The following is a 14,378-nucleotide window of genomic DNA, read 5'->3' on the forward strand; positions in this document are numbered from 1 at the left end:
ACCAATTGTTTTTGCTTAGTGTAACCTACCTTGCTTAGTTTATGTGTAAGGATAAAAAATAGAGAGGAAGACCATGTACCCTGAGTTGGGCTCACTGAATGAAAGGCAAGCACTAAAGAAACAAATAAAATATAATCACCTCTGGTGTGCCCTCTCTAGGAACCATAGTACCGTGCCTTAAATCCTGCTATTTTGTGCCAATAAATAAAAGATGAAGTAATACGTAGGACACAAAAATGGTTCAAATATATGCTTTTATTTAAAAAAATATGTCTCAAATATAGCACTGGAATCCAAGTAGCAGCAAACATAAAAGGCACAAACGTGTGGAAATAATCCAGCTATGACAGAGTCTTAAAAGCAGTCTTCACGAAAAACCTGGAACGCTATTTATGCTGATTCATATCGTGCAAGTTACACCATGCCAACTTCTGTGAAGGACAGAAGAAGAGAACATTGTTTTCTTGTAACTTCTAGTAAGGTACCCATACGCAACAGGAAATCCTTACCATGGATCTTAATGGAGGGCTTGAGTAAGCACTTTTAAGAGAGAGAGAGAGCTTGGAACTTCTAGATTCCAGAGGGATGTGTGCCTTTGCAACTAAATATAGGCATTTTTCTGGTATTTTTATATTTTTAGATACCAATGAGCAATATATAGTTAAAAATCATGAGTAAACAGATTTTTCAATCAGTTTATGCACCTGCAAGATTATAGTATAGATCAGTACTTATGATCCTAGAAATGTTCTCCCAGCACCTAATCTCTTGTGTGTGCTACAACATATAGGCAGAACGCATAGGCTGGTCTGCCAATGCGTTTCAACGGTGAGGACATCACCATGAAAGGATCCTTCTGTGCACAGGATGGCACTGCTTGCCCATCTGAAATGAATGAGAAACTCCATGTCCATGTTAGAGCCCTGTGGGCATATTAAGCACTGCTGAGTAGGGCATCGGTTTAAAAGCTGAATACATTATCAAAAGCAAGACAATTCCCAACTCACATTGGCACAATGCACTGACATGAGAGGAGATATCAGATGTAAAGCTGACAAACTGGCTCTGAAATTTACAAAAACGAAGAGATCTAAAAAAGATTAGTGTATAAAGTCCCATATACCCAGTGTAAAAAAAAAAAAAGAAAGACAGTTAGGTACATAATTGAAAAGTAGGATCCCATAATACAACTTAGCTCTCCAGTCTGACAATAACAAGAACTGTTCTTTTTAAGGAACAAATGTTACTAACAGTAGTTATTAACAGTAGTTAAATTAAGCCTATTCTGTAAGTTTCCATATTCTTTTTATTTCCATTAGCATTACACATGAATGCTCAAAAATAGTGTGTTTTAAACATTTAGAGAAATACATAGAGGAATAAGGCCCTTGTAAGAAATGAAGTGAAATAATGTAAAATACCAGTGTAACAATGATCTCCAATTTAACAGTACATAAAAATAGAGCTGAGTTCAGTATATACAGTGTATGTTTAGCATTCTCATATCTCTGACATCATTTTGTCCTGGAATGACTCAGTAGAAGTCAAGCTTTCAGTGCCATCAAATTATATCTGACAACTTGAATCTTTGGAGTTCAAGCCAATTCATCAGACAGTCGAAAAGAGGTACCCACTGTTGTGTGAGGAACGAATATCCAAGTCTGCAGGCCTCAATTCAGCACACACTCTGCAGCTTCCCTGATAAGTGAAGCGGCTTTGTCCAATTCCTGTTCTGTTTGTTCTACGGTGACTACAACTCGAATGCTGGCAGGAGCAAAAACGGGTCAGTATTTTTTTTTACAGCACAGCAATAAACAAATAAACAAAACTGCTTTAGAATTGTACAGACTGGTAGAATCAGACTAACTCAAGATTAGGTGCACAACAAATTCAAGTGATTAAATCAGGTGATACTAGGAAAGTATCGGTACTGCACAATAATGGCTCCATCCTAAAGAATCCTGGGATCTGTATTTTAGTATTTAAGGACTTAAACTTCTCCACCAGAAAACTCCTTTAAATTACACCAGATAATTCTAAGTGACTTACCAAACAATTTTATGACTACTTTCTCCCTCATTAGCAAGGAAAAGTAGAGGTTTTCCTTTTTAATACAAACTTAAAAATACAAACACAGGAATCAAAATCTGGGGAGCTGACAGTACTGGTTCAGAAGGACCAACATTGTGACACAATATAAAGCAGCTGTATGTATACATTCTCATTGCTGCTTGTCTTCACTGAGATCTGTCCAAATGGTTTTGGTGCATATTAACTTCTGTTCCAAAATGGAGGCTAAAAGTTTCTTGCCTAAATTATACTAGCATAAGTTAAATGATGTAATATTCAGTGGCAGATGGACACTTTGATTCCTCATTGCTTAATCTTATTCTCACTGCACACAAGTCAGGTGACTTCATGTGTGCTTCTGTTGTCTGCAAATAATTTTGAAGGGCCTATCTATTCAGTATGCCAATTTGTTATTTTTAATACAATGATTTTTTTATAATCAGGAGACTGAGACAAAATTTATTTCAGGATTTTCACCTAAGTCTACATGCGATTAAAAGTGCTGTGAAGCTGAACAGACTGGTGACAGGTGAATGACTGTACTAACCTGGGTGGCGGGAGAAATTTCTCTTCTTTCTCCAAATAGCGAGCCTGAGTTAATGCAATACCTCTGTTCATACACTAAGATACAGATACATAACCAGATATAAAACAGAGAACATCAGATGTCATTCTGATATTTTAACAATTATTGCAACCTGTAAACATATAGTACCATTTAAATCTTAAGTTTCTTTCACTGCCCCCCCAACTCACAATCTCTGCTTGCCATACTTCAGCTCCTCCATTTTCATTATTCCATTTCCATGTATCACATTACCTACATATGAAAGCAATGCTGAACTATATTTCAGAATTCTACACAGCCCTCCCCTTCGGTCCAAGTATAACAGTGGTTCCCAGTCCTGGTTCCCCAGATGTTCTTGGACTAAAATTCCCAAAAACCTTCACTGGCCAGTACAGTGGTGCCTCGCATAATGAGCGCACCGTTTAATGATGAATTCGCATAGCGATCCCTTTTTTGGGATCGCTAATGGGATCGCATACCGATGCCTTCTATGGCCGAAAATTGCTTTGTGACGATCGGTAAGCATTTCGCTTACCGATCTTCGCATTGCGATGTCAGGGAATCAGCTGTTCGGCGGTTCCAAAATGGCCATCGGAACACCCAAAATGGCCACGCGCAGCTTTTCGCGCCCTGCCCTTGCTTACCGAGGGCGCGAAAATGCCTGCGCTATGGAGGAACATCGCATAACGGTGAGTTTTGGGCCCATCTGGAACGCATTAAATGAAGTGGGCTTTTTTGTTCTGTATAGTGATGTTTCCCCATAGCGACGGTTAATTCGGAATGGATTAACCTCGCTATGCGGGGCACCACTGTATTTCTGAGAGTTGTGGTGCAAGAACACCTGGGAACCCAAGGTTGAGAACCACTGGAGCAAAAAAGATCAGAATCTTTTACTCTGATTTCCAACTGAATATGAACACAAGAAGAGCCCTGCTGGATCAGGCCAAGGGCCCATCTAGTCCAGCTTCCTGTATCTCACAGTGGCCCCACCAGATCCCTCTGGTAGCACACAAGACAACTAGAGACCTGTCCCCTGATACCACTCCCCTCATTACATCTGAACTCAGAAAAAACAGGGGTTATTTCAGCAACTGTTTATTGAAACAAGCCAACTTCTGTGTTTAACTTGTTTGGTTTGTACTCCTCTATCTGCAACTGTTCCAGGAAAGAGAAGGAGAACACTCAAATCAGAGGTTGATCCAAGTCTTTGGATCAGTTTGGAAGCATCTAGAGCTCATGGCCTTGTTCTCTCTTCTTTGAACTGGAAATTCATGTATGCATTTCAAACAGAAACCCCCTGATCTTGAGAAGACAATCTACAGGGAAAGCCTGTAGAAATTGAACATCTGATGCATGGGAGTATGCAGATCAATGGCTGGCTGGCTGAAGATAAACACAATAAATCTGAGAACCCTGAAATTAATTAAGATATTACTAACAATTTAGGATCTTTTATTTAGCAAACAGTTGATTAAAAGCAAAAAATCCACTTCTTTGGCAGTATCTGGCAATTTGTGGAAGAATAGTTTTCAGCTCACTTGTTGCATTCAGACATTATATCAAAATTTGCAATTTATATTTTTGAGTTGTCTTCTATCAGTCTAATAAAGACTTATACCAAAACAGGATTTCACATTTTACTTTGGCATTTTATTCGAAGTAAAATTGGTCTCCATGTTCAGTAATCTCCATATTCAGTGGTCACGTGGTAAAAAGACTACCAGGACGGAACCGCTTCATACAGTACTTCAAATTCGAACACTGAATCATTGGTTCCTCTCTCCATTCTTTGTTAAGTGGAGCTGTGACTTGGAGGCATGGAGACTAGCCTTCTCCCTCCCAGCAAGGTCCTCCTCAACCATAAATTTCCAGCTGCAAATGGGTAGCTGTGCTTTGAAGCAATATTGTTCAGAAAGGATACTATCACTCAACAGTTGTGAGTCAGGAGATTTAACTCCTAGACTGCCTTTCATATGACTCCTTAATAAAAGGGGCTAATTCTAGAGGGGTGAGTGGCCATATCTGCTACTTTTCAAACACTATTTAACCCCAGCTAACAGAGCAGGTTCAAGAATGCATGTTCAGTTAAATACACTATGTCGTTTTAATGGACAGACATCTAAAATTTGCTAAAAAGCATCTTACATAATCTATTATTTCCTTCAATAACCTCATATCACCCTCTCGAGATCCGGTGCTCTCCTCCAACTGGAGGTGTAATGCTGGAGAAAGTGATTCGCCCACCACTCGTAGACCAGGAATCCTAAATAAAGCAATCACACCAAAACAATCTAAATAACTGATAACTGAAAAAAATAGAATGTTTGTAAAATTAGCATTAATTTTGCTACAAAAGTGAACTAAATGTGACCACCTACCTTTGCACTAGAGCATACCTGACAGTCAAGTCATCAAGGTAGCCTACCCAATCCATCAGACAAAACTTCCCTCTTCCCATCCATCCATTCACATAAACAAACCCATAATATGCCATAAAGCAGCAGCAAGGCAGGCTTTAGGTACAGACAAACATGGAGAAACCCTCCTGTTTCCCCTTTTCTTATCTCAAATAGAAGAGTATCAAAAAGAAATAATCTGGGATCAGGATTACTTTCCTACATGCACAGCATCACGTTTCACCACAGCAAGAAAAAACTCTCTTGATTTAGACCAAATAGTACACTTCCTATGACACCATCTAATTCCAATGAATCAAGAGGGTGTTATCGTACTATGTACAAATATTGTGCTGGGCAGCCCTAGCATGACGCTCCAGGGTTCTTCCGGCAAGGACTGCAGTCTGTCCTGCACCCTAGCTAAATGGGTTCACGGTCTCATGGCCAAGCAATGTAAGAAACACAAAGCTTGCCAGAGTGCCTCACAGCAGTAAAAAGATAATAGCTGGAGGTCTACAAAATTTGATATCAGAGAAATGCAAAAGATGAGCTATTAAAGATGCATTTCAGCTCATCCTTTTCACAGTGGCTATCGGTAACAGGAGCTGGCAAAAACCTGAACACAAACAGGGAAGGAAGGAGAGGCAACTCCCTTGAGCAGTGAAAGCTTGTACTTTCAGGCCATCATCCGATTAGCACTATAGCCTTCATCAGAATGTCACATGATAAAAGATAGAAGAACAGCTTGTTAAAGATGTGCAGGAAAGGTTCTGCTGAATTTGGTTTCAACAGGATTCTTAAATACGTTACTTCCATGGAAGAGGTCACTTCAATTTCTGAAAGCTAAACATTAAAATTCCTGGGGAAAGTATATGGTTTCAAGTGTGCAATCCTGGAATAGTTCGTTCAGAAGATCATTTTAATAATAGGACTCCATTACTAAAAGGGGACCAATATTTGGACAGTAACACAAACATGCATTACCTGGACATGAACCAGTATTACGCAAGCAATTCCAAGCATTAATTCACCAAGTTTTACAGAAGCATTTAAGGAGACTGTACTTTTTGTCTCTTTTTAAAAAGTGAGTTTGTCAGATGTTTAGTGTTTATCTTCATGTGACTATCCAACCGTTAAGCACAATATCTGAAACTATATTGACATGGGGCTTATATGTTAAATGTAGCAGCTCAGATCTAAATCTCATATTCTTTGCCAAAAAAAAGTATATGCCAGAACTGTAATTATTTAAAGGGCAAAAATTCTCATAATTACAGGAGTTCATAGTAACATATAAGTCATGATCATAACATTCTGGAACAATATAGTAAAATGGAATCTCAAATGCACTCTTGTTTGGACTGATGACAGACATTAGATATGTTTTTATATAACCACTTGACTAAGTGGACACCAAGTTTTAAGTATTAGGTAGACAAAATATCTAGAAATGCAAGGATATGAAACAGACCATTAATATGGTTTCAGAAATGAAACTAGCAAAGGAACACTTACAGAACATTAAAAGCAAGAAACTATCTTTGAACCGCAGCCAATTCAAGGCTTTGACATTTGCGGATTTAGCCCTTCATAATAAATATGCTCTGAGTTTCTAGGGGCTCCCACACAAATCCCAAGCTGATATCCAAGTTCCTTTCTTCACTTACTTAAAATAAACCATCACCTGACTTCAAGGATGCACTCAGTCAGAGAGTAACAAAAAGAAAAACAAGGAACCAAACAGCTCTGGCAAACCAAAGTTCAGTTAATTCTCGTGTCAGACAAGAGAGGCCCGCTTTGGCTATTTCACAATTGTGTTCTACAGCTGGAACAGCCCCCCCCAGCCTTCCCACTCACCTCCAAATATGTAGATGTTTTAAATTGAAAAAAGCTCCCTTAAGTGGCTTTAAATGTGCAGAAAATGTGCCCTGTGCCCCCTAGAGGGCATGAGGGGAACTTTCCGAATAAACAATAATGTTGGAACTTTTTCTCTAAAAGGCTACAGGGTGCTGAAGGGCACACGGGCCCTAGGAGAGAGGGATACTTTGCTGACCCCCATTCTAACAACTATTTAACTTAGGCAAAGACAGGAAATTTGGCACAGCCTGTTTCCAACTAAAACACAAGCTAGAAGAATTGTAGCAAAAAACACAAGAGTTAAAGCAAAGGGAAAGACAGGCAAATAAATATGATACACCTGCACAGAGAATATAAGTACAAAGCCATCTTCCAAAATAAACACTATCTCTGTAATTCTGGAAGAAGGGCTTCAGTGTCCAAGGACAGAGGTTTATCATAGCAAAGGCACACTAATACAAACCCTCATGAAAGATTTGTGCTTGGAAACTAATTTTGCACATGAGAGATTTGTATTACTGCACCCCAGGTTTTCACTGGTCTTTGCAGAGAGTAAGGTCTTAAATGTCTGTACCTGGAAGTACAGGATATCCTTCAATATGGAGAACTATCTTGGCAGTAATATTCTGTTGGCATCTAAAGAATGATTGCATAATGCTTTTTGACCAGCAGATATACATGAATTAGTCCGCCTTTTATTTATAGATATATAGACTGCACCTTTAGAATCAACTAAACACTAGTAGTCTCTGTTAATAATTCAGCATACAAACAGGGGGGGGGGAAACTCTGACTGCCTACATGAACTATTTTGTGCATGGTATGTTTACTTATTCTAGCTACTGTTTAATACTGCATTAACAGAGAAGCTGTGGTTGCCTTAATTAATACATGCCTGTGAAATGTACTGGAGAAGCATGTTCAGATTGTTAGGAGCAATATGCTCATACTATATTTCAAGACTCTACTCTAAAAATAAAGTTTCTAAGATAGATCACCTTAAAATATAATTACAATTGTAATCCAAAGCATACCTGTTAAGTTTCTAAAGCAACAAAAGTAAACGTACCATATATTTCCGTGTATAAAATGACATTTTTTCCTAAAATCATTAGAGGAAAAATTGAGGATCGTTTTATACACGGAAGGAGGCGGAGGCAAAGGAGCAGCCACGTTCAGCCGCCTCTTGCCGCTGCCCCATTAACTGCTGCCTCTGCCGCCCGATTGCCTCCTCCAGCACCACTGCCGGGGCTCACCTCCTGCTCACATTGCCGCCTTGTCCCCTGCCCGAAGGGAGCCCGCAAGCGGCGCTGGAGGAGGCGATCCAGTGGTGGAGGCAGCAGCAGCAGGCAGAAATGGAGGCAAAGGAGCAGCCACGCTCGGCCGCCTCTTGCCGCTGCCCATTGACTGCTGCCTCTGCCACCCAATTGTCTCCTTCAGCACCACTGCCGGGGCTCACCTCCTGCTCAAGTCGCTGCCTTTTCCCCTGCCTGAAGGGAGCCCGCAGGTGGCACTGGAGGAGGTGATCCAGCGGCGCAGGCGGCAGCAGCAGGCGGCAGAAATGGAGGCAAAGAAACAGCCGCGCTCCGGCGGCTCTCACTGCTGCCCATTGATTGCTCCCTCCGCCGCCACCAGAGCCACTCGCAGGCTCCCTTCAGGCAGGGGACAAGGCAGCGATGTGAGCTGGAGGTGAGCCCCGGCAGCCGCACTGGAGGAGGTGATCGGGAGGCAGAGGCAGCAGCAGCAGGAGAGATGGGGGTGGAGAAGCAGTCCAGGGGCACCTCACGGCTGCCCATCAACTGCTCCCCCGCCTCCAGCAAGGGTCAAAATTAGGGGGTTGTCTTATACATCGGGGGGGGGGACTTATACACAGAAAAATACAGTATTTTCCAAAGTGGTTCAAATTATACCATAGCTTTTCAAAATGCCTGAGTTATTGGATTATGAACTCATTAGCAGCCACTTCACATTCAAAGGTACATTTTCTATAATTAGACAAAACAGTCACTTACCCTTGTAAAGCCTTGTGTATTTGCTTACATTTCTGCTGTAAAATCTGAAAAATACCTAGACAAAAAGCAAACTGACTTTTAGTTTCAGTGTCAAAATGACAGAAACAATGTAAGCAGCTATTTTAATCCTATGCTATAGTTTGCCCATGCAACTAGATTCTACCATATAAAATATGGGAGGGAACCCTGTTAGTTCACGCCCTGCTGCTTCTGTTAGGTACAGGGAAGAAATGGGAGGTGCCCTCAAATGGCAAATGTGGTTGCAGAAGCGTATCAGCATAGGAACATGCTGGCTTTAAACCTAACCACTAAGAAACAGCTCTCCTTTCTTCCTCCCAAAGGGAGTAGTAAGTAACTATTAAAAAGCAGCAGGCCAGAAAAGATGCATTAGAAGCTTCAAGCGCAAAGGAGTTCTATTGCACTGTCCAGGTTTCAAGAGGAATTGTTTTCTTAACGAGGGCAGGGCCATTTGTGGGAGACCTTCCTTAAGAGTCTTCTCGGAGTTCCACCATTCTCAGTAAGCAGAGATCTACAAACATATATGAAAATGTCTCCCCAGATACTCACTCCTTAGAATTACATGTTCACACATGCAAACATGAATTGAAAGTCCAACAGAAGCAGAATTTATCCAGGACATTTCAATTGCTTTTCAAAGCATTGGTGGCAATCAATAGTTTAAAAAAAGACATTATTGAGAAGGATACCTGGATTTTCTTCCATAATATTAAGGCCCTCAATGGCGGCAACAGCCAAGAGTGGAGGCAGTGAGGCTGAAAAACAGTACCCCTGACCAGAAAGTCTCTGGGGAATAAAAAAGAGTAGTGAGTGAATGACAAGCCATTGGAGAACAGGGTGAATTCATTTAAATATTTAGCATAGATTTTATTATTCTGAAGTTGCTCTTATGTCTACCTTGACACTACCTATATGTGTGAACCATGACTTGTTAAATAAGTTTACAAGCCCACCATCATTTTTACCATCATATAATAGGATGGACATTTTAGTGTCTCGTGTCTTCTTATAATACCCACAAAGGCCTAGACTGGCAATGCTGGCCATTCTTCAGAATTGTACATGAACAAAGTAAACAATATCCTCAAATCTCAGCTGCCTGCTATATATGTTTTTAAAGTTCTCTTCCTCCTTCCTCTTCTACCAGAAGTTGGTACAACAAATTCTTTTGGTATGTTGTCTTGAAACAGCTCTTTATTGCACTCACCTTTCTTTTAATGAATAAAACACCACCCGTTTTTAAAAAACTCACAACAAATCTACTGTTTTTGGTACTGGGAATTTAATTATTTTTCCAAAAAAAAAAATTTTTTTTTTTTTTTTTTGGTCTTAGGCAATAAAATGTGCCAGTTTTCAATGAATTATAATGCAGGAAAACAGAAGGTTACCAGGTTTACCCCTTTCAGGGGAGAGGGAAATTCTCAATGGAGAAAAAGACAAGAAGAAATCCTATTTTCAACCCTAACCCTACTTCTAACCCTAACCACAATTCTAACTCTGAATACATCAGTTCAGAAAGAAATCCACAACTTTATAAAAGGGAAATTTTAAAACCCTGGCTGTTGTTATGCGCTATCAAGTTGCCTTTGACTTATGACAACCCTGTGTATCAGCAATCTCCAAAATGTCCTCTCTTCAACAGCATTGCCTAGCACTTATAAACCCAAGGTTCTGGCTTTTCTTATGAAGTCAATTCATCACATAATTGGTCTTCCTGTTTTCCTGCTGCCTTCAATTTTCCCCAGCATTATTTTTGCTTCCAGAGAATCTTGCCTTCTCATGATGTGCCCAAAGAAGGACAGCCTTGGTTTCATCATTTTCTGCTTCTGGAGATATTTCAGGCTTTATTTGCTCTAGAACGCACTTCTTCATCTTTCTGGCAGTCCAGGGTATCCACAAAGTTCTTCTCTGGCATTATATTTCAAATGAATCAATTTTATTCGTGTCAGTTTTCTTCACTTTCCAACTTTCACATCTATACATAGTAATCAGGAATATAAGAGTGGATGATTTTGTTCTTGGCCTCCAGTAACACATCTTTGATCATTGTTGCCCTTCCAAGTTTCAGTCTTCTGATTTCTTGGCTGCAGTTTCCATTTGAATTGATGACTGAAACATGGCATACAACACTTTTAGCCATTTCAGTTTCTTCATTGTCAACATTAAAGCTGTATAGTTCTTTTGTAATAACGATTTTTATCTTCTTCATGTTCAACTGGAGTCCTGCTTCAGTACTTTTTTTTCATTTTCACTAAAAGTCACGTCAAGTCATTGCTGCTTTCTGCCAATAATATGATGGCATCAGCATATCTTAAATTAAAGATGTTTCTTCCACCAATTTTCACTCCTCCTTCTTCTGAATTTAATCCATCTTCCTATTTGATATGTTCTACATACACAGTGAATAGATAAAGAGATAAAATGCACTCTTGTTTGACATCCTTACATATAGGAAACCACTCTGTTTTTCCATATTCTGTCCTAACAGTAGCTTCTTTTCCACACTACAGGCTACAGTCCAGGATGATCAAGTGCTGGGCCATGCCCATTTATTTCTTAATAATCCACAATTTCTCACAATCCACAGAGCCTTGCAGTAGTGTATAAAAGATGGATCTTCTGAAATTTCTTTGAAGTCTTCCAGTAGCTAGTGGAAATTTGTAGTATGATCTTGAGTGTTCCTTCCTTTTTATGAAATCCATCTTGAGCATCAGGTATTTCTCACTCCACATAAGGCAAAAACCTTTGCTGCAACACTTTCAACATCACTTTGTTGTATGGGAGATTACTATGCTTCTATAGTTACTTCACTTCTTGGATCTCTTTTCTTAAGACTTGAAATATATATTGAACATTGCCTATCTATTGTTTTGTTTTGCTTTCCATATTTGTTGGCATATTCTTGTTAGGACTTCAAGAGATTCAGTTTCTGTAGCTGGAAATAGTCCTATTGATATTCCATTTCCTTCTGGTTATTTATTTCTTCCCACAGGATTCCTCTTAAAAGGAATTGGTCACTCTTTTGTCCCTTCTGTATACGTCTTCACTATACTGTACAGTACACTGTTTCCACCTTCTCTTCATTCTGTCTTGGTCAGATAGTGTGCTTCCCTGTTGTTCTTTCAGCATTCCTAATCTAGGCTTACATTCCTCTTTGATTTCTTGGATCTTCTTGAAGAGATCTATTGTTTTCCCCCTTTCATTGTTCTCTATTTCTCTGCACTGTGTATTACAGTAGTTCTCTTTGTCTTTAGATGACAGTGGCTGAAAAACTGCATTCAGAATTCTGACCCTACTTCTATCACCTTTTAGTTTTGCTTATTAAGGTGTGCATCTAAGAAGCCCTAATTTTCTTTGGAATATGACTGGATAGTCTGGGTTGCCTTGTCACTGTAATAGTGCCAATAATTTCAGGCTTGTTATATATCCTTTAAGCTTTCTTGATCATCTAGTTCTTCAATGGCCTTATATATACTAGGGATGGGACTTCTGTAATTCTAGGATTTCCAACCCCACAAGGTGCCTAGGATCGTCCATACAGACTTCTCGGGCTAAGAGAGGAGAAAAAGGGAAAAGAGAGGTCTTCCTACTACCATTGTCTGCTTCACAACATGTGCTTTGGCTGGGAAGCAGAAGGAAATGTTTCCTCAGTCAAACTACTTGCTATGAGTCATTTCATTGCTTCAGGGGAGGGTAGTTCATGGAGAGGTTCTCCCAAAGAATCTAATGGGTAGTACGACTATGAAACAATAGAATTAAAAAAAATCTCTAGTGTCAATTCATCTGGACCTGAAATTGGGAGAGAAACAGAATAGACAGTTCTCCCCAACTCAGGAACCTTCCTTCTGGCGTTGTTTTCTTCTCTCCAAACCTCAGCTGGTCAGCCACATCCTCCTTCCTCTTATGTCATGTAGGTGGATCAGTCATGTTCAATGAAAGCCCTATTCCTTTCCACAGCAAGGGATCCTCAATCACCATGCTCTCTGATGTAATTCTTATTTGACAAAATGCATTCCATTGCCAGTTAATAGCTAACATGCCATCCTGAGCACACCCAGGTGTGTCTGATTTCAGAAGCTAAGCAGAGTCAGACGACTGAAAAATATCAGGGCCATCCTGAAATCCTCATGTGCTAGTCAGAATTGACTCTTGGCAAGATGGATCATTATAAGCCATTTTTAAATTGGAAGAGTCTCTCTGGATACCCTGTTAGTCTCAGCTTTCTAACTGGAATTTAACCCCATAACCAACAAACATCTTTTATCTCAGATTCCTACACGTACCTGGTGATCTACAACAAAGGACCGTCCACAGCAAAATCCTCCAATAGAAGCCAAAGCGTTCTCCATATTTGCACTTATAAGGTCAATATCATCAATCTATTGCACAAAACAGGGTAATGGCACAGAATTAAAAAGTACCAGTTTGGTAACTTGTCATTCAGATGAAAGAAAGCCAGTAGTCACTTCCACAGTATTCATAGACCCACAATTTTATGAAAAGATACACTTCTTTCAACTGATCTTGTGAATTATACAATCATTAAGCCAGCAGACAGAAATTATAAGTAACACGGACCTACATACATCTGCTGTCAGTAACAGTCTTGTAAGAAATCCAGTTGATATTACATTTCTGGTTGCTATCCATAACCAGCAAAATGAGTGAAGTGCATTTGAACATTTGAAGGTGTTCTCAATTCACTGCTAGAATACAATTTGTTTTATGCGTATCACACATGTGTTATTGTACTGGAGAGCTTTGTATTAGCTTTTCTGAACAATTACAATGGGACACATTGTCTGGAACAAAAACTACTGGAGCGAAGATGGTAAATGGTGTTAAAAGCTGCCAAAAGGTCCAACAGAACCAACAGGGCTACTCTCACTATATCAAGTTCCCAGTTAAGGATGTCCACTAATGCAATCAAAGCAGCCTCTCTTCCATAACAAGGCTTGAAGCCAGAATGAAATGCATTTAGATACAGTGGGGTCTCTACTTAAGAACGTCCCTACTTAAGAACAATCCAACTTAAGAACAGCTCCATTTGATAAATTTTGCTTCTACTTGAGAACAGAAATCCAAGATAAGAACAGGAAAAAAAAACCTTTCCTGCTCTTTTTTTAACCTTAGGTCATCTTAGGTTAAAAAAAATTCTCCCCCTAGTGGTAGAGTACGTATTAACCAGCTTTGCATTAGTTCCTATGGGAACTAATGCTTCAATGCACGAACGCACCTCTACATAACAAAAAAACAGCCAGAACGGATTAATTGGTTTTCAGTCCATTCCTATGGGAAATTTTGCTTCAACTTCAGAACGTTTCAACTTAAGAACACCATTCCAAAACCGATTAAGTTCTTAAGTAGAGGTTCCACTGTAGTTTCTATGGACAGAAAAGAGCAGATACGGATTAAATCGTTTTCAATGCATTCCTATGGGAAATGCAGATTCAACAT

The 14,378-nt window shown here is 39.7% G+C and overlaps 2 protein-coding genes across 4 annotated transcripts in view; one reads left to right on the forward strand and one right to left on the reverse strand.

Moving 5' to 3' along the window:
- LOC144586240 (uncharacterized) overlaps positions 1–14,378 on the forward strand; it is a 168,093-nt gene that overhangs the window by 58,206 nt on the left and 95,509 nt on the right. The gene's annotated exons all lie outside the window — the stretch shown is intronic.
- SPTLC1 (serine palmitoyltransferase long chain base subunit 1) overlaps positions 238–14,378 on the reverse strand; it is a 41,971-nt gene continuing 27,830 nt past the window's right edge. For 2 of the 3 annotated variants that reach the window (XM_072992384.2, XM_078386215.1), the window contains exons 10-15: positions 13,205–13,300; positions 9,611–9,707; positions 8,904–8,958; positions 4,784–4,901; positions 2,618–2,691; positions 238–1,764 (exon numbers count right to left, since the gene is read on the reverse strand). In XM_072992384.2, coding sequence (XP_072848485.1) covers positions 1,671–1,764; positions 2,618–2,691; positions 4,784–4,901; positions 8,904–8,958; positions 9,611–9,707; positions 13,205–13,300 — 534 coding nt within the window. In that variant the 3' untranslated portion in view covers positions 238–1,670. The remainder of the gene's footprint in view (positions 1,765–2,617; positions 2,692–4,783; positions 4,902–8,903; positions 8,959–9,610; positions 9,708–13,204; positions 13,301–14,378) is intronic. The other variant, XM_072992385.2, reaches the window with a different exon arrangement.

The sequence above is a fragment of the Pogona vitticeps genome, chromosome 2 (assembly GCF_051106095.1).
Source record: "Pogona vitticeps strain Pit_001003342236 chromosome 2, PviZW2.1, whole genome shotgun sequence".
Taxonomy (NCBI): Eukaryota; Metazoa; Chordata; class Lepidosauria; order Squamata; family Agamidae; genus Pogona; species Pogona vitticeps.